Source organism: Danio rerio, chromosome 17, assembly GCF_052040795.2.
Source record: "Danio rerio strain M-AB ecotype USA chromosome 17, GRCz13ab, whole genome shotgun sequence".
Lineage (NCBI taxonomy): Eukaryota > Metazoa > Chordata > Actinopteri > Cypriniformes > Danionidae > Danio > Danio rerio.
Window position 1 is genome coordinate 57535539 of NC_141037.1, and position 25125 is coordinate 57560663.

At 39.5% G+C, this 25125-nt stretch overlaps 1 protein-coding gene and 1 long non-coding RNA gene across 4 annotated transcripts in view; one reads left to right on the forward strand and one right to left on the reverse strand.

Annotated features, from left to right (window-relative positions):
* pxdn (peroxidasin) overlaps positions 1 to 25125 on the forward strand; it is a 92837-nt gene that overhangs the window by 61224 nt on the left and 6488 nt on the right. For all 3 annotated transcript variants that reach the window (XR_015513836.1, XR_015513835.1, XM_087291089.1), the window contains exons 11-20: positions 863 to 979; positions 4002 to 4160; positions 8479 to 8591; positions 8677 to 8833; positions 11381 to 11489; positions 16566 to 16723; positions 19735 to 21238; positions 21310 to 21444; positions 23051 to 23259; positions 23529 to 23646. Coding sequence is in view for 1 of the 3 variants with exons in the window: in XM_087291089.1 (XP_087147215.1) it covers positions 863 to 979; positions 4002 to 4160; positions 8479 to 8591; positions 8677 to 8833; positions 11381 to 11489; positions 16566 to 16723; positions 19735 to 21238; positions 21310 to 21444; positions 23051 to 23259; positions 23529 to 23646 (2779 nt within the window). In the remaining 2 variants the exon portion in view is untranslated. The remainder of the gene's footprint in view (positions 1 to 862; positions 980 to 4001; positions 4161 to 8478; positions 8592 to 8676; positions 8834 to 11380; positions 11490 to 16565; positions 16724 to 19734; positions 21239 to 21309; positions 21445 to 23050; positions 23260 to 23528; positions 23647 to 25125) is intronic.
* Positions 7059 to 25125, reverse strand: part of LOC147840079 (uncharacterized) — a 408477-nt gene continuing 390410 nt past the window's right edge. Inside the window, exon 3 of the long non-coding RNA XR_015513974.1 lies at positions 7059 to 7862. This is a non-coding gene — a long non-coding RNA (uncharacterized LOC147840079). The remainder of the gene's footprint in view (positions 7863 to 25125) is intronic.

The window sequence follows — 25125 nt, forward strand, 5'->3', positions numbered from 1 at the left end:
TGCCACCGTGACACCTAATTCATTCATTTAAAACTGTAATCCTGGAGTTTTCTTAAAAACGGTCCTGCCGTTATCAGCACACAATCAAGAAGTTCAAGGCCACAAAGGATCCACTGGTTTCCTTCATTACCTGCAAAACAAAGGACGCATTTGAAGGAACCGTCAAATTATTTTGAAGTGAGACTGTATTTGTTAAGCTGCGATGACGCAGAGCCCTTCAAATGCATTCTTTGGAGGATGCAGAGCCTCTGAAATGAGACACAGCGACTGACAAACACTTTAAGACTCACGGGTTTGGTTTGGTTTGAGGGTTACGGTTTCAGTTATGATTAAGAGGACTGTGTAGGACAGATTTTTCAGTCCCACTCCCGCAAAAATATACAGTATGGAAAATAAGTATTGAACACGTCAGCATTTTTCTCAGAAAACCCATTTCTAAAGGTGCTGTTGACTTGAAATTTTCCCTAGATGTTGGAAACCACCAAAGAAATCCATAGAAAACACATCTAATTTGTTTACAAATGAAGTTATGTGTAATAAAATGAGATGACGCAGGGAAAAAGTGTTGAACACATGAAGAAAGGGAGGTGTAGTTGGGCAGTGAAAGCCCAGACAGCAGCTGAAATCTCTCAGTAGTTCTTCAGCACCCCTCTGCCCTTCCTCAGTAAATGAATATCAGCTAAAAGTAATAAAATTAGTCAATTAATATTTCAAATTGAATCTAAATGGTTCAGTATTATATTGAGTATCGCAGCTTATCATCGTGCCTGCTGTATGAATATATAAAATAAGCGTTTTGTTTTAATTTTACGTGCCTGTTTGAGATGTATGACCAGTTGTGTGTGTGTGTTGTCCTCCTCAGCTCGTCCTCAGTTCACCGTGACTCCTCAGGATCAGTCGGTGCTGGAGGGTCAAACGGTGGATTTTCCCTGCGAGGCAAGCGGTTTCCCTCAGCCCGTCATCGCCTGGACACGCGGAGGTGAGATCGCACAATCACACGCTTCTGCTTCACACTCTTTTCAACTCTGTTTGTGGGGAACTGATTTCTTTTGTCTTTGCCATGATGACAGCACATAATATTAGACTAGATATTCTTCAAGACACTAGTATTCAGCTTAAAGTGACATGTAAAGGCTTCACTAGGGTAATTAGGGTAAAGTTAGGGTAATTAGGCAAGTCATTGTATAACAGTGGTTTGTTCTGGAGACAATCCAACACTAATATTGCTGAAGGGGCGAATAATATTGACCTTAAATGGCTTTAAAACAATTAAAAACTGCTTTTATTGTAGCCCAAATAAAACAAATAAGACTTTCTCCAGGAGAAAAAATATTAGAGGAAACACTGTGAACAATTCCTTAATCTGTTCAACATCATTTGGGAAATATTTAAAGAAAGAAATCCACAGGAGGGCAAATTTTAAGGAATTTCAAGGATTTAATAACAAACATGCATAAATAAGTGCTGACAGACAGACAAGCTCCGTATGAAAAACTGATCCCAGATCAGCTTCTGTACACGGCATTTAAAATGACACCTCTGATATCAAACAAGTGAGGAGCAGCAAATGAATCTCTCTATTGTTTTGCTTGATAACAGAGGTGTCCCTGTAAAGCCTGGTTTATACTGGTTTATACTATACTGCGTCAAGTGACCGGCGTAACCCAAGTAACCCACGGCGCATACAACGCCTGTAGCTGTGCATTTATACTTCTGCACGCTGTCTCTGTTGGTCTGCATTAACACTTCTGATACGCTAGTGGGCAGTGAGGTGTAAATGTTCCTCTGTGTCGAGTTTCTTCTCTGCTGTTTTGCTTTTCCTGAACACTTCCGGGATGTACAAGTGGCTCAAACTCGCTCATTTTGAGGCAGGAACCGGCGGACGTGCAACAACTTTAACTATGAGGTAAACACAAAACAAAACTTTCCATCCAGAGCTCCTTCACAGGACTCCACACTTGTAAACAATCGCTCCATCAGGCTCGCACCATTCGCGCAGCTCTCGCTCCCGCCCAAACTCGTCAGCGCTACCAAGCCGACCAATCACAGAGCTTACGCTACACGTCGTTGCTTCGTGTAGTTTGCGTTTTTGTAGTTGTACAATTTTTGAGAGGTGCACGTCAGCGACGCCGATGGCCACGGCGAAGGGCTATGCGTCAGCGCCGTAGCATACGCCGGCGTTTGACACAGAAGTATAAATCAGCCTTAAGAATGCCCAGGGGTCCGTTCTTCATACGTGGATTACTCAGTTAGCTGGGTTTGGTTATGGATGATATGACACGATCCAGGATCGTTTTGTTCTTCAAACTTTTCCGAAAGTTGTTGTCATAGCAACAGTTCTGGTAGCTCAAACCTGCTCGGGAGCAGGCTCATTTCTGATCTGGGATCAGTTTATCATAGGGAGCGCATCCGTCAGTCAGCGCTTATACATGCATTCACTGATTCAGAGGTTGCATATGAAGGCAGATGATCGACCCACAGCTTTGATGGAAAGAAAGCGAATGCAGACATTTTGATTATATTAATTTCAGTGTGCTTTCAAGATTAAAAATATTGGAGAAATATGGGGAAATACTTAATGATAGGATGATAAATGGATCGAATGGTAAAATACAGGAGAATCCCGGGAAAAAAACAAGAGGGTTGACATGTATGAAGTGAACAGGAAGTGTTTGTCAAACAACAGATTTGTGAGGGAACACAAACAATTAAATATATATATATATATACATCACTGTTTTTTCCTCTCTCACCAATTGTTTTTTCTTCCACTAATTTTTTCACGTCCCTTCCAGGGGCCTCATGTATCAACGCTGCGTACGCACAAAAACTGTGCGTACGCCAGGTTTCACGCTCAGAATGGCTCACGTTTGGATTTACTAACGATGAACTGAACGTGGGAATGTGCGCAGCTCCAGGCCAGCTTCATGGCTGGCGTACGCACATTTTTTGTGCGTGTCTGTTTTATTTCCATTGGCGACTCCTAGAGGCAGTTGTGTTAAATTCCTCTCTACAAAGTGTCTGAGCCTTGCAATGGCAGCTGTATGAGACGGGTTCATCTAGCAGGTATATAAGGTTTCCATACCATACAGTTGACCAGCCAAACATTAAAGCGCAATTTGCAGCGGTCGCCTGTTTTCCCAATGTAATCTGAGCGATCTACTGCACGCACATTGCTATAAAGACACTATCTGAAGATGAATCTGCATGCGTGAATCAGAAACATTTCCATTCAATAAATGTGCAAATAAAATAGGATGCACAGACTTATTAATAATTCCTACTTGTATTTCTCGTGATAAATAGTTGGCAAAATCTGATATGTAGCGGGGGAAAAAGAAGAGAGAGTTGATCGAACATGTCAAAACATGTTGACATGCGTTTTACGAGCTGCGCCACCGAGACTGTTATGGGTACTGCAACATTTTACACCTATAAATCACACTATTTCTTTTTTAATTCACTCAGTGCGATGTTCAGACTCAACTGTGTTAACCGCATCAGCTAAACTCTCCCACTCTATTTTTTTTCTTTTGTTGTTAATTAAGGAGAACAAACTTGCAAATAACACCGCTTTTCTCTGGTCAGCACCTCCAATTCACATTCTGTTCAAAGTTTCTCCTCTTGCTTGCTTTTGCCGTTGCTTTTTCGTTGGGTTTTGCCATTAGCATAGTCATTAGCATATTCATAGGGGGGAGGAGGGAGGGAGGGGTTTTGTGCTTGTGCTCGTGCATGTTGCGCTCAGTTTCACGTTCATTCGGATGTACAAAGAGAATATGCGTGAGATTCGGCGTACGCAGTGTTTCATACATGTGAATTTTTTTCTGCGTACGCACATTTACAGCTTTGTGCGTACGCAATGTTTTAGTAAGATTTCCACGCAAGTCTTCGTACATGAGGCCCCAGGTCTCTGTACACATCTAAGCAAACAACCCTATCACTATCGTTTTTCATGGAAAGGTTGACATTTGCTCCAAAAAATCTCTGTTTTCCTCCCACAGGTAGTCCTTTGCCCAATGACAGACGGCATGTGGTGCTGTCGACGGGCAGCCTGCGGATCAGCCGCGTGGCTCTTCATGACCAGGGCCAGTACGAGTGCCAGGCGGTCAGTCCTGTGGGCACTGCAAGAGCCGCTGTCCACCTCAACATCCTGCAGAGCGGTGAGATCCAGCTCATTTCAGCATGATAAAGCGGCAGCGTGCCAAACCATACCACCGGTTCTGTACACAGTGATGCTGTAGATTTGAACAAGGCATCTCTACAAATTAAAGGCGGCACAGAAACCAAAGCTAAAGTGGCATAAAACCACAAACAATGTGCGTTTATACAGATCCTTTAATGTGGTGCTTTAATACAGTTGCCTCTTTAAAATAACTAGAAAAACTTTTACAGTTGTTTTAACAAAAACATCTGCTATTTAATATTAAATAACAAATATAAGTCATTCTAGTCGTTCGACTTTGAATAAAACAGGAAAACAAATATTCCCCAAATATTCTTCTATTACGTTACACTCATTGGCCACTTTATTAGGTACACCTCACTAGTACTGGGTTGGACTCCTTTTTCCTTCAGAACTGCCTTAATCCTTCATGGCAGAGATTCAACAAGCTACTGGAAATATTCCTCAGAGATTTTGCTCCATATCGACATGATAGCATCACGCAGTTGCTGCAGATTTGTCGGCTGTACATCCATGATGCCAATCTCCCGTTCCACCACATCCCAAAGCTGCTCTATTGGATTGAGATCTGGTGACTGTGGAGGCCATTTGAGTACAGTGAACTCATTGTCATGTTCAAGAAACCAGTCTGAGATGATTCAGACTTTATGACATGGTGTGTTATCCTGCTGGAAGTAGCCATCAGAAGATGGAGACACTGTGCTCATAAAGGGATGGACAAGGTCAGCAGCAATACTCAGGTAGGCTGTGGTCTTGACACGATGCTGAATTGGTACTAATGAGCGTGCCAAGAAAATCTCCCCCACACCATTACACCACCACCAGCCTGAACCGCTGATACAAGGCAGGATGGATCCATGCTTTCATGTTGTTGAGGCCAAATTCTGACCCGAGTATCTGAATGTGGCAGCAGAAATGGAGACTCATCAGAGCAGCAACGTTTCTCCAATCTTCTATTGTCCAGTTTTGGTGAGTCTGTGTGAATTGTAGCCTCAGTTTCCTGTTCTTAGCTGACAGGAGTGGCACCCGGTGTGCTCTTCTGCTGCTGTAGCCCATCCGCCACAAGGTTGGACGTGTTGTGTGTTCAGAGATGCTCTTCTGCAGAGCTCGGTTGTAACGAGTGCTTATTTGAGTTACTGTTGCCTTTCTATCAGCTGGAACCAGTCTGGCCATTCTCCTCTGACCTCTGGCATCAACAAGGCATTTGCGCCCACAGAACTGCCGCTCACTGGATATTTCCTCTTTGTCGGAGGATTCTCTGTAAACCCTAGAGATGGTTGTGCGTGAAAATCCCAGTAGATCAGCCGTTTCTGAAATACTCCGAGCAGCCCATCTGGCTCCAACAAAAATGCCACGTTCAAAGTCTCTTAAATCCCCTTTCTTCCCCATTCTGATGCTCACTTTAAACTGCAGCAGATCGTCTTGACCTTGTCTACATGCCTAAGTGCATTGAGTTGCTGCCATGTGATTGGCTGATTAGAAATTTGCATCAACAAGCAGTTGGACAGGTGTACCTAATAAAGTGGCCGGTTAGTATTTTAAAATATTGTTTATTTAATTATGTTAAATGGTTTCATTTTCATTTCATTTAATATTTTTATTCTCTTTTTTACATTAGTATTAGGTTTTATCTTTAGTTCTAAAATCTGATTTACATATATTTAAATCTATTCACACACAAACACACACACACACATGCACAAACAGTGCAGTGATGTCATCCATCAGATACAAACTCCATATTTGCCTCATTTAAAAATGTTTAAGACACAGCGTCACTTTAACTACATGTTTGTACACACACACACACACACACACACACACACACACACACAAATGTTTTTGTTCTATGATGTCATTCATCAAACATAAACACTTTGCATCATTCCTGATGTGAAAATGTTTAGGACACAGCCTCACGTTACTTCAAGTTTCAATAATATGACCCAATTATATGCAGTTTTTCTTCATATTCTGAATTGGATTACAGCTAGCTGAAGTAAATTAAGGTTGTGCTTATGTTATAATACAAATAAAGGAAATTAGCCTCGCATCACACCGCCCACAAATGTATGTAATTCAGCACAGCACAAAGCAACACCATCCAATTTCTCATTCAGCGGCCCTTTCAGAACAAGACCAGACACGGTGCTAACAGGAGAGACCGGCTTCATAAACTAATTTGTCATTTACTCGCGAGCAAAAAGCCTTCAATTAGAGCAACAATAGCCCTGTAAAGACTCAATGACAGACGCAAGACCAGCTCCCTGCCTTAAAACCGCCTCTTAAGCTTTATTACAGACTTGCGGAAGAGCCAGCAAACATGCCGCTTTGAAATTCCCACATGGCGAGAGCTTTTCCATGTAGTAATGCTTGTTAACACACTGCATAACAACCGCCTGTATTTACTTTAAACCAAGGCACAGGTTTGGCTCAGAGTCGCTCTTATTTACAGCAGGATTACTGGAACTTTCTGAAGAAATGGGGAGCGTTTACAAAGAGCACGTTGAGGGAAATACATAGGCACCGCATGTCTTTGGACTGTGGAGGAAACCGGAGCACACGGAGGAAACCCACGCGAAGGCAGGGAGAACATGCAAACTCCACACTAGGGTTGTAAAAATATACCGGTATGACGGTCTACCACGATTTGAACGTGCACGATTATCATACCATGAACAATTGCATATCAACGGTTTTAACCCTTAAAGACCGAGACAGCCGCCCGCGGCTAAAAATAAGTATTGCTCTTAAATGTTTAATAACTTTTGATCCGCTGATCCGATTCATACAATTCAAAGATTGGCATAAAGAAGATAATCTCAGCTTTCCAGTGCTGTATCACATAACATTCGCGGCACCGGAGGCTCCGGAATCAGTGCGGTTACGTCATCAAAATTTGACAACGCTGATTTGACAAAGAAACGCTCGTCACTGTGTCTCCGGACAAACCAGACATGATACATTGATGCATTGTCCCTCCTCCATGCCCAGATTGGTTCAAACTCGCTATATCACAACCAATAAGCATAGGTTTCGCTTTTGTTTGTGGACCAACATGAGCTTTTTGAACAACACGGAATGAGAGGTAGGCATACATTTATGCGCGGCTAAATAAAACGCAAAAAAAAAAAAGTTTTGCATGAAATAATTCTCATACTAAGTACTTTTGCATGCACAGCAGCACAGAAACATGACAAAACAGTGACACAGCAAAGACGAACTGCTGCTCTTGCTGTTTTCAAAAGACGCAAATGAAGGTGCAGCTGTTTGTCTGCATTGCAGACAACCATATCCAAATCCATATCCACAGACAACCATATCCATGCTGGCACATAAAACCTAAGGATGTTCCATATTGAATCTAGTTTAGTTATGTAACTATTTATAGTATAGTAAATATTTATATCTATTTTTTTACTGAGGATTTGCACCATGTTTATTTGGACTTTATTTGGACTTTGACACATTATTTATTATTTTCTTATTTTTATTTGTTCATTGTAAGTTGTGTTGTTTATAGTAACTAAAAATATATTATTTGGAAAAAGTCAAATTTGCTTCACTGTTCTATTATTTTGTAACATTTGTAACATACCGTATACCGCGAAACCGTCAAACCGTGGTATTGTTTTAGACGATTATCATACCGTAAAAAATTCATACCGTTACAACCCTACTCCACACAGAAACGCCAACTAAGCTGAAGTTCGAACCAGCGACCCAGCGACCTTCTTGCTGTATGGCAACAGCACTACCTACTGCACCACTGCCTTGCAAACGCAAAATATCTTAGTACAAAATAAAAAAAAAATGACATGCATCTCTTTTATTTGGTTAAAATTATTGACATTTTCACAGATTCTGCAAGAGGTCGCAACCTTTCAAAGAGCACTGCATGTAAAACAAATCTCATTTTGCCTCACAGAGAAAAGTAATCGAGGGTGAGCAAATGACTGCAAAGTGTCTGTTCCTTTAAGTCCGACTCTGATCTGACATTTCTTGCTTGAGGTACATCTAGATGACTCCAAAACAGCTGTAAAGCGGCTGATTATGGACCTCGACAAGCATGTCATGACTTCCTCAAAGGTCTTCTCAGCTTTCAGAATAAGATGTTTATATAAAGCTCTTTAAACACACTGGCCTTGAGCACTCACAAACGCCTCGTTCCTTGACATCATAATTACAGAAACCTTGACGATTTCAGGACGGCGTATGACCCTGTGCATGCTCTTTTCATGTTGCATGACTTTCTGCACGGCTGTAATCACTAACACATGTCTTTGCGTCATCAGTAACGCCTGTTTTCACGAGCGCTCCAAGGGATTTGACGGTGGAGTCTGGATCAGATGTCCAGATTCCGTGCAGCGCTCAGGGTGAACCCACACCTATCATCACATGGAGCAAGGTTAGACCCCCACACATTTCCCTATAATCCATCTATTTCCATTCCAATGGGACTTTTTCTGGGTTTAATAATCTCTGATCTACAGGATGGAGTCCAGATTACAGAGAGTGGGAAGTTCCACATTAATCCAGATGGCTATCTGGAAGTGCATGATGTGGGCTTGGCCGATGGAGGCCGATACGAGTGTGTAGCCCGCAACTCCATTGGATATTCCTCATCTAGCATGGTGCTAACAGTGCAAGGTAAGAACTGATGGAGCAAACAAAGTATTTAGGATTTGTAATGTGAGTGGTCAGTGTCAGAAACTACCCTTGGTTTTAAACAAGCCGCATCATCCCGCTCTCTCTTGTTAAACCAATACGGAAGTAACTGAAGCTGCAATTTACCGAAATTCTGCTAGGCCTGGATTCAAAATAGAGCACATTTCTGTTGACCTCTATGTTAAAATGGCCAACACTGTGTTTGTAATCTAGCAGCAACCTCCCACTCTTTGTTGTAAACCTATAACAGGAGTAATTAAAAATGCAGTTCATCGACTGGCCACTGGGGGCTGGCTCGAAAACAGAGCACATTTCTATTGACCCCAATGTTAAAATGGCTAACTTTACAGCAGAAAAATAGGTGTTTACAGCCTGGTACAGAAAATATTTTGGTGTATACAGCTAATATGATCCTTTATGACAACTGTGAGGGGGTGAAATGTTTTATAACTCATCCATTTTATTTATATCAAGCTTTAAAAACCTGTATAATTAAGGACGGGGTCACTTGAGTGACCGCTAGGTCTCTGCTGCTCCCCGTCATGTCATCTCGGCTGATTCCAGGCACTGAGCTCAGCATATATATCAGATTTTTGCTTTTGTTTTGTGTAGCTGTACACAGTCAGCTGTCTTTTGGGATTATTTTGACAACATGCAACCTCCTGCTCGCTCTAAACTAAGAGTTTGCAATCCTCGTGGCTCGCCGCTATCCATATTTCATGTTTCTTTTATTGCTTCAGAGGTTTGTTCAATTTGATCGTAACACTGTGTTTGTAACCAAGCAGCAACCTCCCACTCTTTGTTGTAAAACTATTACGGAAGTAATCGACACTGCAATTCATCAACTGGCCACCAGGGGCTGGCTCCAAAACAGAGCATATTTCTATTGACCTCAATGCTAAAATGGCCAACTTTACTGTAGAAAAATATGTTTACAGCCTGCTACAGAAAATATTTTGGTGTATAGCTAATATTAGCCTTCATGACAACTGTGAAGGGATACATTTTTTCATAACTCATCAGTTTCATTTATTTTAAGTCTGCATAGTTAAGTGCGTGGCCACTTGCTCACAGTCATGTCACCTCGGCTGATTCCAGGCTCTGAGGTCAGCATATATATCATATTTTTGCTTTTGTTTTGTGTAGCTGTACACAGTCAGCTGTCTTTTGGGATAATTTTGACAACATGCAACCTCCTGCTCGCTCTAAACTAGCAGTTCGCAATCCTTGTGGCTGGCCGCTATCCATATTTCATATATTTTTTTATTGCTTTAAAGGTTTGTTTAATTTGACCGTAACACTGTGTTTGTAACCAAGCAGCGACCTCCCACTCTTTGTTGTAAAACTATATTGGAAGTAACAGACCCTGCAATTCATCGACTGGCCACTAGGGGTTTCATTTATTTTAAGTCTGCATAGTTAAGTGCGTGGCCACTTGCTCACAGTCATGTCACCTCAGCTGATTCCAGGCACTGAGCTCAGCATATATATATCAGATTTTTGCTTTTGTTTTGTGTGGCTGTACACAGTCAATGGCCTTTTGGGATTATTTTGACAACAAAACCTCCTGTTCACTCTGCGTTTAATCTAAACTAGCGGTTCTCAATCCTCGTGTCTCAGCGCTATCAATATTTTTTGTTTGTTTAATTTGAACGTAACACTGTGTTTGTAACCAAGCAGCAACCTTCCACTCTTTGTTGTAAAACGGATGAAAAGGAAGAAACTGCAACTGCAATTCATTGACTTGCCACTAGGGGCTGGCTCCAAAAACAGAGCAAATTTCTATTGACTTCATTGTTAAAATGCCCAACTTTACAGCAGAAAATAGGTGTTTACAGGCTGGTACAAAAAAGATGTTGGTGTATAGCTAATGTTACCGCTCATGACAACTGTGAGGGGGGGGGGGGGGGGTTTGTTTTATAACCTATCTGTTTTTATTTATATTAAGTCTACATAATTAAGGGCGTGGCACTTAAGTGACCGCTAGGTCTCGCTGGTCGCGTCACGTCAGCTCAGCTAATTCTGGCTTATTCCAGCCGCTGAATTCGGCATATACATCGTATTTTTGTTTTGTTTTATGTGGCTTTTCGCAGTCTGTTACCTTTTGGGATTATTCTAGAGAATTTTCTAGAGAATAAACAAAACATAGTCTTGTAGTGTTGTTTACAGAAAAAATTGAGTCAAAATTAAGCGAGTTTTTCCTTAAAACAAGCAAAGCTATTTTATTTTTGCTTGCTCAATTGGCTGATTAGTTTGCCTGTTTTACAGATAAACCTGTTTAATTGATTGAAAACAGGACAATATTTTACTCGTCTATAAAATGCATCTTTATTTAAGAATTTTTAGATGTTCAGACTAGTAAGAAAAGCCTTTTTGCCATGAAAATACCTTAGATTGTGACAACTGAACAATCAGAATCAAGTATTTCAGTAATAAGACGTCAGAAGCTAATGAAAGGAGCTCATGTTGTTTTCTCATCACTTACACAGATTAAAACATGCTAGTGTTCATTCACACTGATGTCTGTAGTCCCGCAGGTGAGCCGCGAAGGTGATCCGTTCGTCTCCACGTCTCTTGAAGAGGCCATCCGGAGCATAAACAGCGCTATAGACTCCACCCGGAGGCAGCTTTTTGACGGGTGAGCCATGAAAACAGTTCCTTCTGCTGTGAGTCACGATGCTGTAACCCTGCAGGAATTCACTGGGAGTGTTTAGGGGCTGCGGCGGAATCCCGAACTTAGCGCTAGACTAAGACCCTGTGTGTGGAGCTAGATGTTGGGGGTTATTTTGTCAATTCATGTCAGTGTGTTTCATAGATGGAGAGGGTTGTGTTAAAGTCTGCATAAACAATTAGTTTTTTTCATATTGTGTTTCTAAAGAAATTGAATATTAAGAGAGAAAACAGTGTGCGTGGCTTGTTTTTTCTACTGCGACCTGATTGGATAAAGTAGGTATTTCATTCAGAAATATGGGGGAAAGGGTTTGGGGAGAGTTATTACAACATTACAGACTCCTCCTGCTCAACGATATCAAAATGTCTGGATAAAAGTGTCTTGAAGAATATCTAGTCTAATATTATTTACTGTCATCATGGCAAAGATAAAATAAATCAGTTATTAGAAATGAGTTATTACAACTATTATGATTAGAAATCTGTAGAAAAAAATATCTCTCCGATAAACCGAAAATGGGGGAAAAAAATTTCAGACTTCAACTGTATGTATGCATTATTATAATAATAATTATTATTATAATAATTAATTATTATAAATATTATAATAATTATACTTTATACTTTTATATATATATAAGTATAATTATTATAATAATTATAATAATTAATTATTATAATAATTATTATTAGAATAATTATTTTAAGTAAATATATATATATATATATATATATATATATATATATATATATATATATATATATATATATATATATATATATATAAAACTATAAAAAGTATAGTATACAGCTATATTTTGCTTGTTTTGACACATTAAAAATTTGTGGCTAAGAAATAATTATTGTTTCGTGTGGTTATAGAAATAGATTTGGTACATCGTTAATTTTGAGATCTAAAAAAAGTCATGTAAAAATAAAAACTAATTGCAATATTACACTATGAAACCACAACTCATTTGCTCATGCTCATTGAGCAAGCTCCTACTCGATACACAAAAAGTGAAATAAATGAGGAGGCATGTGGACATAACACAAAATTTAAATCAAGTAATTTTAGCATGTCAACGTCAAATTTATGCATATAAAATATATTTTCCCAACAACAAAATTGTGGCTAGTGAAAATGCAGAGTGGCTAGTAACATTGGAAAACTACTATAGCCACAGTGGCCGGTGATTAAAAAAGTTAATGTAAAGCCCTGTATGTGTGTATATATATATATATATTCTTTCATTTTCTTGTCAGCTTAGTCCCTTTATTAATCCGGGGTCGCCACAGCGGAATGAACCGCCAACTTATCCAGCAAGTTTTTATGCAGCAGATGCCCTTCCAACCGCAACCCATCTCTGGGAAATATATATATATTATTTTCACTTAATATTTTGATTTATTCTGTCTATCATTAGATATCCCTGCTGATGTCCTATTTGAATTTTCATTCCAAAATGGCTGCCGCGTGACACTAGCGGCAACTAGTGTCTGTTTCCCAAATAGCAACAAAGTGTCGCCTCTTGGTGATTCTATGCTCTTTGATTTAACTGAAAACAAACCGGAAGTGAATTTTCAGATTTCTATTAAAGATTACAAGAGCAAACGTTTTTTTAATGACATGCACAGATGAATTGTTAACCACAAAACTAGCAATGTGAGCTAACAACATCAATATGGTTAGTTTTGATTTCATGTGTTCTTTAAAGACAAATACTTTCCGTCTAAGATATAATGTTGTCTTCGTAAAGAGAGACTAGATTGCGTACAAAGGGAGAATGTCAATCAAAGTGTTTCTGCAGACTGTTTTTATTAAGTCTGATTATAAACAATACAATTAATAATTGTTTACCATTAGAAGCTGCTTATATTCACACACTGCTGACACACTACTGTGTTTAAACTCCTTATAAAAGTGATTTTTGTGTAATAGTTCCCCTTCAAAACATGCTTATTGATTACAGATTTTTATTAGATTTAATTTTTTGGCACAAATAACCTCAGATCTATGTCTTTAACCTGGTGCAGTTCACGAGAGATAACATGGGAAGTGAAGCCAGCTCTCTGAAGGCTACACATGATGTTAATGCTGCAAACTTTGGCGCAAATGCTTGCTGTTGACTTTGGCCGAGCACTTACTCTTTGTTTTATCTGGGTTTCTCAAATAAACACTGATAACGCTTATTTATTTGCAGTTACTCTGGCAGAGCTTAAGCAACTGAAGCCAGAGGCTCAAGCTGTTATGTGTGTTTATCTTTGTGAGATAACTTTTTGTCTTTTAAGGTGACGTAGTTGCAGTGTATTTCAGACAAAATGTGTCAAAAATAATATGTAACATAGAGTGCACACAAATTTCTCATTTAAATTTATACTTTTAATAGGACACTTTACAGTGTTATATTTGTGCTTATACAACAGTTCTGTCTGGTTCTCAAATCTGATTGGCTGAAAGCTGTGCTATATTCTGCAATATCAGCACTCGTACAGCCTCTTCACCCTTGTGTGTTACTCCGCCCTCATAGAGTGACAGCAGATCAATAAACTCACTACAGTTTGACAAATATTGCAGCTGTTGGACAACATAATGTACTGTTGAGGCTTTTTAGGCAGAATGTAGTTGTCTAGATTGCAACTATGCAGTTTATTTATAAGAATAGTGCCTATTTTAAAGATCTATAATTTTGGAGAGTCAGCACATTGGCGGCCATCAGCCTGTCAAACTGAGCAGTGCAAAGATGGTTGTGCAATAGAGAAATACTGGGAAATCTCTGTAGACTGATGGTATTTCATGCCGTTCAGCCTTATCATTTTAAAATGTGAGCGAAATCAGCTGTTTTTGTCATCACTTTAGACAGTACGCTAGAGAATCATTCAAACACTAGCTCTAAAGTGACAATGGTGAAGTAGTAACGGCTTCTGCTGTTCTGACGTCAGCTGCAGATGTGAATAAACGGCGGAAGAAAGTAGTTCCTCATACAAAAGGGTTTTAGACTCTCTGTGTTTGATTATCTTTTTTTATATACAAGATTGTGCCGTTGAACTGTTGTATAAACACAATTTTACACTTGTAGCAGTGTGATATGGCTGTATATTGGCACTGGTTGGACACCAAGGCATTCAGCCTGCGGCCTCGAGTCATACAGCACTGCTACATGCGTGATATTGCTCATGTATACATTAGTTTAGTCAGTACTGAAGCAAAACCTGGAGCTAATCTAACAAAAAAAACTCATATATTTGGGTGTGCTGATTTTGGACTGTTGTCATATGTTGGGGAAAAATATTAAATAAAAAATGACAAAAAGAGCAGAATTCAAGAAACAGATAAAAAAATAGTTTGCAATTTGTTTTTCTGATATTTTGCATAAATTTAAATATATTATCTTTCTGTTTTTAAAGATGTTCAATGACTTTAATATTTTTTAATAAATATTCATTTCTTTTAATATCCATTTAATAAATCAGTTTTGTTCAAGTGAACCAAAATATATGACCTATATTCACTAAAAAAGCATAAACATTCATTTTTATACTTACATTCATTCACATGCATACATACTGTGTGTGTGTGTGTGTGTGTGTGTGTGTATATATATATATATATATATATATATATATATATATATATATATATATATATATATATATATATATGTATATATATATGTATATATATATATATATATATATATATATATATATATATATATGTATATTTATATATATATGTATATTTATATATATATATATATATATATATATATATATATATATATATTTATATATATATATATGTATATTTATATATATATATATATATATATATATATATATATATATATATATATATATATATATATATATATATACATATATATATATATATACAGTTGAAGTCAGAATTATTCACCCTTTTTTTCTTTGTTTAATATTTCTCAAATGATGTTGAACAGATTCAGGAAATTTTCACAGTATTTCCTATAATATTTTTTCTTCTGGAGAAAGTCTTATCTGTTTTATTTCAGCCTTAATAAAAGCAGCTTTTAATTTTTTTAACCATTAAGAACAAAATTATTAGCCCCTTTAAGCTATATATATTTTGTGATAGTCTACAGAACAAACCATCGTTATACAATAACCTGCCTAATTACCCTAACCTGCCTAGTTACCCTAATTAATCTAGTGAAGCCTTTAAATGACACTTTAAGCTGTATAGAAGTGTCTTGAAGAATATCTAGTCTATTAGTATTTACTGTCATCATGGCAAAATATATATATTAATGTCATTAAAAGTGACAATAAGGACTGTAAAAGCTGCTTTAGGATGGCCTGAAATGTATAAAAGAGAGCTTCAGTGGAGAAAAACAAACTGTTATCCAAGTTGCCCAAAGTATGGGAGCACATTATATGAACAAATCTGAACATATTGTTGTGTGCAAATGTGGCCCAGTCAACCTTATATCAGATGGGCTTTTCACCAGGACATAGTTTCAGTATTACTGTGATAATCTGTCATTGGTTTAACAGAGTGTGTTTCTCCAGACCTTAATTGCGCATTGTGTTTTAGTGTTTTTTTATTAATCTGGTGATTTAAGGCAGGATGCTGCAGGGTGTTTTTTCACACACTGTTTGAGATTTTGGGCTGTTTGGCTTTTTATTGTTCAGACGAGTGGAAAGAAAATACCACAAATACCCTTTTATTTTACTGTGCTTTATTTTTGACTTGTTTTAAAGAAACCCTTGATTCATTTTAACTTGTTTTTTTTTTTCACAAACGTTTTTCCTTGTCTCAAAAATGCGTCTTGATTTCATTTAACAATTCTTTTGTTATTTGTACTAGTAAGAAACTTCCCTTACTTTTTGCTCTATCCAACTCTACTAGATGCCAGTGATTTTGGAGCTTGTTCAAACACACACAAGGCTTCTGAATTCTACACAAAGACCCTTTAATTGATTCATTAAATTAAATAATAAGCCTGTTAGACTTTAGGTTACTCTAAATGTGTCTTGTTTACCCGTTCTCCATCATCATCAGGTCTCCTCGAACCCCCGCCGAGCTCCTGGCTCTGTTTCGGTACCCGCGGGACCCCTACACAGTGGAGCAGGCCCGAGCTGGAGAGATCTTTGAGCAGACCCTTCTTCTCATCCAGAGGCACGTCAACCAGGGGCTCATGGTGGACACCAACGGGACAGGTATCTGCAGCGCTATGTATTTCTGCCACTATACATGCTAAGATGCTATATTAGTAGTGTAACTATACACATTGGACAATATATGCAAAGTTGCATGGTGTTTGCTTAATTAAAGGTGCCATAGATTAAATAGGTTCAATATGTTACATTTTTCTGTGATATTTACATAATAAGTGCAAAAAATGATCCAGAATCAGTGTTATATGCTCATTTGTGCCCCTATAATGAAAAGAGTGTGTTTGACCATATAAGGAAGGGTTATGAATATTAATGAGCTCTGCAGTGATGCTCCGCAGCTTCTGTAGATTCCATGTTAAATTACTATATTTTCGACATTTAGCTAGGAGTGAATGAAATAAAATAAAACTAAATTTACTTAAAGCTCCTAAATTGAGTCGTAAATGAAATATCGAATATTGATTAAAAATCGACAAATAGGGGCTGACAGAGTTATATTTTGCAGTTTGAACATATATGAAAACAGAGGCAGGAATTACAATCAACTTCTTTATAAACAGATCAAGTCTATTGACGTCGTTTCACTGTAGAAAGACCACAGTAAGAGCATATGCATTACTATATACATAAACGTGCATTAAACACTTATGCTCAGCAGTTTACATGTGTTTGTTGCCTCATTACAAACATACCTGACACATTTCAGCATACACACATTACATTAACAAAAGATACCATTAAACAGACCTTATGCATCTTCAGGGTGGTGCTAAATAAATTTATAATCTGTATATCCTGCATTTTGCTTCCTGATGCTGCGTTCACACCAGACGCAGATCGCGCGTCAAGTGCGAGTGATTTACATGGTAAGTCAATGCAAACACGCAAATAGACATCCTGCGACGCGATACTTGCGAATGGCGCGAAACGAATGACGCAAAATATGTGAATGGCGCGGTGTGAATGGCGCGATACGCACGAATGGCGTGGCGCAAGTTGAGCGTTTTGCGCGTTTGATGAGCTTAACGCATTTTGTGCGAAACACTTGGGTTTAAAAATCTGAACTTCAGCGGACATTCTCGCCACGTTAACCAATCAGGAGCTTGCTCTTGTGGGGGTGTGATTATGAAGTATCGCCTGTTGTAGCTGTCCCGGGGGAAATCCTCCAGCCGACACGCGACAAAATGTTCATCAAACAGGGCTCGGCCATTTAGCAATGAAGCTAAAGTCACCGGGCAGACAGAAGCCCTGCCCCTCACGCGAATCCGCGTCTGTTCAGAAGTGAATTTGACGCACGAATGAAGCGGGGTTTGACGCGCAAATGAAGCGGGGTTTGACGCGCGAAAGAAGCGTGCAAACTCAAATGTTCATGCGGCTATTTACGCACCATTTATCCGCGCGTTCCATGTCTGTTGTGAACGCAGCATAACAAGCTGTAAAGAGTAGAGGCGCATGGCTGCTGGTTTCAAAATAAGAGTTTCACATACATGGTAAGTTTAATATAAGCTTAGATAAACGTATAAATAAGGAAAAAGTCTGCATTGTTGTAATCTTACTAGGAAATATTGTGGCCAATCAAACGCAACATGGGGCGTGCATATTAATGATCCAGTGTGCAATGCTTTTACCTGGTTTTTACTCTCACATGATTTACATGTGAATACAGAAACAATAGTGTTAATGGTATGTTATTTTCATGTACTGAACTCATTACTCAACTATCCGGAGGTACTGAATATCCAGATTTTCCTTCTATGGCATCTTCAAAATGCAGATCTGGTACTAAATGTGTTTGCTTTATTAAATTGTCAGCAGACACTGCGGTGCTTTGTGCTCACTGTTTGTTCTGGTTATGACAACAGCACAGCTTTCATTGCCACACTATGGCAAAATGGCCCCACCTGTTTGGACAAGCTTTGTCCCAATCTGAGCATTTACCCTCTGGACACATTCACTGACATACCAAGAAGAGGTCGACACAACTCCATTAATCCAGACACTATTACCTGAATTATTTGACCGCTATCCTCATTAAAATGTTGTTCACTTTGCTATGAATAAACTTTAAAATAATTGATTTAAGTGGGATTAAATCAATATGATTATATGTAGTGGAATTATATATATATATATATATATATATATATATATATATATATATATATATATATATATATATATATATATATATATATATATATATTCATATATAGTTGGAACCAGAAGTTTAAATACACTGTATAAAAAGGCACATAACGATTTAAAATAAGTCCAATGTTAATGTGACCAAACGTTTTCTCTTTTGGGTAAGTTTGGATTATCAAATGTGTTTCTGCTCTGTTTAATAGCAGAATAATGAGAGATACTTTTTGAGAAATTATTATAACTTTTCTTGTAGGTCAAGTTTACATACAATAAGATTATTCTGCCTCTGGAAAAGCTCAGATGATGATGTCAAGGTTTTGGAAGTTTCTGATTGGCTAATTGACAACATTTGAGTTAATTGGAGGCGCAACTGTAGAATAGTATTTAAGGGAAGGCTCAAACACACTGCTTTCTTGTGTGACAACATGGGAAAATCAACAAGCCAGAATCAACAAGCCAGAATCAACATATATATATATATATATATATATATATATATATATATATATATATATATATATATATATATATATATATATATATATATAAAACAGTATAAAATATAAACACCCACACATACTTTTATATATGTATAAATGTAAAGTGCATATAGAAAATCATACCCTGTAAAAATCTATACCTATATACTGGCATTACTCCCTGCTTTTAAAAGACCTTTGAGATAAAGTTGTAGTAAGGCACAGGTTAAAACATTTCAATGGGTGGAAAAGTTATTTGTAATCTGATTAGATTTCAGGCTGTATGACAAATAAAGTTATTATTAGTATCCTGTAGGCACTGTGTGCATGTTTGGTATTTTACTTGTATAAAGCGCAACAAAATTGTAATAAATATTTATATAGATGAAATCTAATCTGACTGATTTCCTGTTAACTTTTTATTCACAGCCTACCGCTACAATGATTTAGTGTCTCCACGGTTCCTGGATATGATCGCTAATTTGTCAGGCTGCACAGCCCATCGGCGCATTAACAATTGCTCGGATATCTGCTTCCACCAGAAGTATCGTACCCACGACGGCACTTGCAACAACCTGCAGCACCCCATGTGGGGAGCGTCTCTCACTCCCTTTGAGCGCTTGCTAAAGCCCGTCTACGACAATGGCTTCAATCTCCCCCGCGGCACCACTGAGCGATGGCACAACGGCTACCCCCTGCCACTTCCACGCCTGGTCTCCACCACCATGATCGGCACCGAGACCATCACGCCAGACGACCGCTACACTCACATGCTAATGCAGTGGGGACAGTTCTTAGACCATGATCTAGACTCAACCGTTGTGTCCCTAAGCCAGTCCCGTTTCTCCGACGGACAGCTGTGCACCTCAGTGTGCACCAATGACCCCCCTTGTTTTCCCATTATGTTCCCACCCAATGACCCACGGCAGCGGCGCAATGGGGCACGCTGCATGTTCTTTGTGCGCTCCAGTCCCGTTTGTGGCAGCGGAATGACTTCTTTACTCATGAACTCAGTGTACCCGCGTGAGCAAATGAACCAGCTTACTTCCTACATCGATGCATCCAATGTTTACGGCAGCTCGCAGCACGAGGCTGAAGAGATCCGTGATTTAGCCAGCCATAGAGGCATGCTGCGGCAAGGGATTGTTCAACGAACTGGAAAACCACTGCTCCCGTTTGCCACCGGGCCACCAACAGAGTGCATGCGGGATGAAAATGAGAGTCCCATTCCTTGCTTCCTAGCCGGTGACCATCGTGCTAATGAGCAGCTCGGGTTGACGGCAATGCATACGGTGTGGTTGCGTGAACATAACCGCATTGCAAGCGAGCTGCTTCGCCTTAACCCCCATTGGGATGGCGACACCATTTACCATGAGGCGCGGAAGATAGTCGGAGCCCAGATGCAGCATATAACCTACAACCAATGGCTGCCTAAAATACTGGGTGAGGCTGGCATGAGGATAATGGGCGATTATACCGGATACAATCCTAATATAAATGCTGGCATCCTCAATGCTTTCGCTACCGCGGCCTTCCGTTTTGGCCATACGCTCATTAACCCAATTCTGTATCGACTTGATGAAAACTTCCAGCCCATCCAGCAAGGGCACATCTCACTGCACAAGGCTTTCTTCTCCCCCTTCCGTATTGTAAACGAAGGAGGCATCGACCCATTGCTTCGTGGCTTGTTCGGAGTGGCAGGGAAAATGCGAATGTCCACTCAACTGCTAAACACCGAACTAACCGAACGGCTTTTCTCGATGGCACATGCGGTGGCGCTTGACCTTGCAGCGATGAATATCCAAAGGGGCCGTGACCACGGTATACCATCCTATAATGACTACCGCGTGTTCTGCAACCTCACGTCCGCACAGACCTTTGAGGATCTGAAGAATGAGATCCAGAACCCCAGTGTGCGGGAGAAGCTTCAAAGGTTAGCATCAAACAGATCTAATGAGATTTTAATGCCATTTGTTCTGGGAGTAATATTCTGATCCTCTCCAGGCTTTATGGCACACCTCTGAATGTGGATTTGTTTCCTGCACTGATGGCCGAAGAGCTGGTGCCTGGCAGCAGACTGGGACCAACTCTAATGTGTTTACTGGCAACACAGTTCAAGCGTCTGAGAGATGGCGACCGGTAAGGCTCTATTCCACACGACACCTTTTGTTGTTCCTCTACAGCAGGGGTCACCAATCCTGGTCCTGGAGGTCCGGTGCCCTGCAGGGTTTAGCTCCAACTTGCCTCAACACACCCACCTGGATATTTCAAGAATACCTAGTAAGACCTTGATTAGCTTGTTCAGGTGTGTTTGATTATTGTTGGAGCTAAAATCTGCAGGACACCGGCCCTCCAGGAACAAGTTTGGTGACGACTGCTCTACAGTTGTAAGGGAATTTTTAAAGGGATGGTTCACCCAAAAACTTACTCAACTCACACTCAACTGGTTCCAAACATTTAGGAGTGATGATGATCATAAAAGAAGATATTTTGATGAACTGAAAGCCTGTAAACATTGGCTTCCATAGTAGTAAAAACAAATATGGGAGTCAATTGTTACAGGTTTCCAGCTGTCTTCAAAATATCTTCATTTGTGCTTGTCAGACTTTAATGTCATCGCGTGAAGTTTACAAACGAATTCCAAGAGGAGCACATGATATGATTGATCGCAGCTGGTGTCTCATCTGTAATCATTAGTAAGCCAATCGGATCATTCCAAATTTACTATAAAAAGCCTGACTAGCATTACTCCCTCATCCTTATTTTTTGAAGAATCCCCCCTTCCACCCCATCTCCACCTTTCCTCCTTTACCAGGGGGAGCTCTCAAGAACAACCTGATCTCGTACCCCCTCACATGCTCATTGACTAGATGGAAGCCCTGGGCTCAACTATGTCCGAGCTCAAGGTTCCCTCCCAAGACAGCAATATCTAAAGACTGATTTATACTTCTGCGTCAAGCGCATGTGTATGCTACGGCGCAGCCTACGCATTGATGCATAGCCCAGTGCCATGGTCGTCGGCGTCGCTGATGTGCACCTCTCAAAAAATGTAACTACACGTCGCAACGCCGAATAGCGCAAGCTCTGTGATTGGTCGGCTTGGTAGCGCTGATGATTCTGGGCGGGACCGAGAGCCGCGCGAGCCCAATGGAGCGATTGTTTACAAGTGTGGAGTCACGTGAAGGAGCTCCGGATGGAAAGTTTTGTTTTGTGTTTACCTTATGGTTAAAGGTGTTCGACGTGCGCCGGTTCCTGCCTCAAAATGAGCGAGTTTAAGACACTTGTACATTAAGGAATCGTTCAGAAAAAATAAAACACCAGGGAAGAAACTCGACACAGAGGAACATTTACACCTCACTGCCAACTAGTGTTTCGGAAGGGTTGTTGTTTCAACAGAAACAGCAGCAGAAGTATAAATGCACAGCTATGCGTGTTGCATGCGCCGTGGGTCACGGCAGAAGTTTAAACCAGGCTTAAGTGTGAACTCTTGAAACAAATTTAAATATTAGTAAAAAAAACAAAGTTAAAGTCCTGACCTGAATCCAATTGAGATTCATTTTTGGGTCAAAGAGGTAGTTTACCCAAAACTAAACATTTTAACCACCCCTGATGTGGCTCCCTGCAGCCTAGGCAAAATGAAATGTAGGGTATATATTGCACACAATTTTCTTTATTATATTTTTTCAATATCAGAAATGCAAAATAAATTATATCTATTTTAATGTGTTTTTTAATTATATTGCAGGTTTTGGTATGAGAACCCGGGCTCCTTCAGTCCTGCACAGTTGACCCAACTGAAGCAGACGTCTCTATCCCGGGTGCTGTGTGATAATGGTGACAACATCACCCGCATTCAATCAGATGCCTTCAGTGTGGCCGACCTCCCTCACGGTTATGGAAGCTGTGCCGATTTACCAAAGATTGACCTCCGCATGTGGCAGGACTGCTGTGAAGGTACAAAACTACACTGTGGCATGATTTTCTGAAAGAAATGAAATCGATGAAGGGGCGAACAGTTTTTCACACCACTGTATTTGAAAAGTACAAGGTTTACCTTTGGTGTGTTTTTCAGTATGGAAAAACAAGTGAATGGTCCACAATGTGTTTTGTGCTGAAACTTTACAGGCACACCTCAAATTATATTACATCTTGTAAAAACACTAACACACGGCATTCATCTGTGTTGTGTTTCCTCCTTCAAATAAAATCTCTTGCACATGCAGATTGCCGCACTAAAGGTCAGTTCAACGCTCTATCGTTTCACTTCAGAGGTCGGAGGTCAGCAGAGCACAGCTATGCAGAAGAGAAAAAACCTGCCAACAACCTCACAGAAAACAGCAGGTGAACTAATGCTCCCTATTACAGTCAATCTGCCTTACAGTTTACTAACATTAGTTAACTAAATCAATTAACACTAAAAGATTACTTATAGTAAATTGTGGGTACATTTCAGGCCTTTTTCATTAATTTTTCTTAAACTAGAATCATAACAAATTTATAATTTACTACAAACTGAGTCCATTATTAATGCAAAATAATGGTAAAAGGGTTGACGATAATGGAGTTGAGTTGACAAGTTGACAGTAACAGAGCAACAGAGTTGGCATTAACAGAGTTGAGTTGATGGTAGCAGAGCAACAAAGTTAATGGTAGCAGAGTTTGCAGTAGCAGAGTTTAGTTGACAGTAGCAGAGTTGACGGTAGCAGAGTTGAGTTGATGGTAACAGAGTTAACGATAACAGAGTTGAGTTTAAAGTAGCAGAGTTGAGTTGACGGTAACGGAGTTGAGTTAACGATAACAGAGTTGAGATGAAAATAGCAGAGTGGAGTTGACTGTAGCAGAGTTGATTTGACGGTAACAGAGTTGAGTTGACAGTAGTAGAGTTGAGTTGACAGTAACAGAGTTGAGTTAACGATAACAGAGTTGAGTTGACGGTAACAGAGTTGAGTTGACGGTAGCAGAGTTGAGTTAATGATAACACAGTTGAGTTGAAAGTAGCAGAGTTGAGTTGACGGTAACAGAGTTGATTTGACGGTAACAGAGTTGAGTTAATGATAACAGAGTTTAGTTGTCGGTAACAGAGTTGAGTTAACGATAACAGAGTTGAGTTGACAGTAAAAGGTTTGAGTTGACGGTAACAAAGTTGAGTTGACGGTAGCAGGGTTGACGGTAACAGAGTAACAGAGTTGAGTTGACAGAAGCAGAGTTGATGATAACAGAGTTAAGTTGACGGTAACAGTGTTGATGGTAACAAAGTAAGAGTTGAGTTGACGGTAACAGGGTTAAGTTGACGGTAACAGAGTTTATGGTAACAGAGTAACAGAGTTGAGTTGACGTAATAGTGTTGAGTTGATGGTAACAGAGTTGAGTTTACAGTAACAGAGTTGACTTGACGGTTGATTTGACGGCAGCAGAGTTGATTTGACGGTTGATTTGACGGCAGCAGAGTTGACTTGACGGTTGATTTGACGGCAGCAGAGTTGATTTGACAGTTGATTTGACGGCAGCAGAGTTGATTTGACGGTTGATTTGACGGCAGCAGAGTTGACTGTAACAGAATTGAGTTGACGATAACAGAGTTGAGTTGACGGTAGCAGAGTTAAGTTAACGTTTACAGAGTTGAGTTGACAGTAACAGTTGAGTTGACGGTAGCAGATTTGACGTTAACAGAGTAACAGAGTTGAGCTGACGGTAACAGAGTTGATAGTAACAGTGTTAACTGTAACAGAGTTGAGTTGACTGTAACAGAGTAGCAAAGTGGATGGTTGCAGAGTTGACAGTAAACAGAGTTGAGTTGACACTAGCAGAGTTGAGTTGATG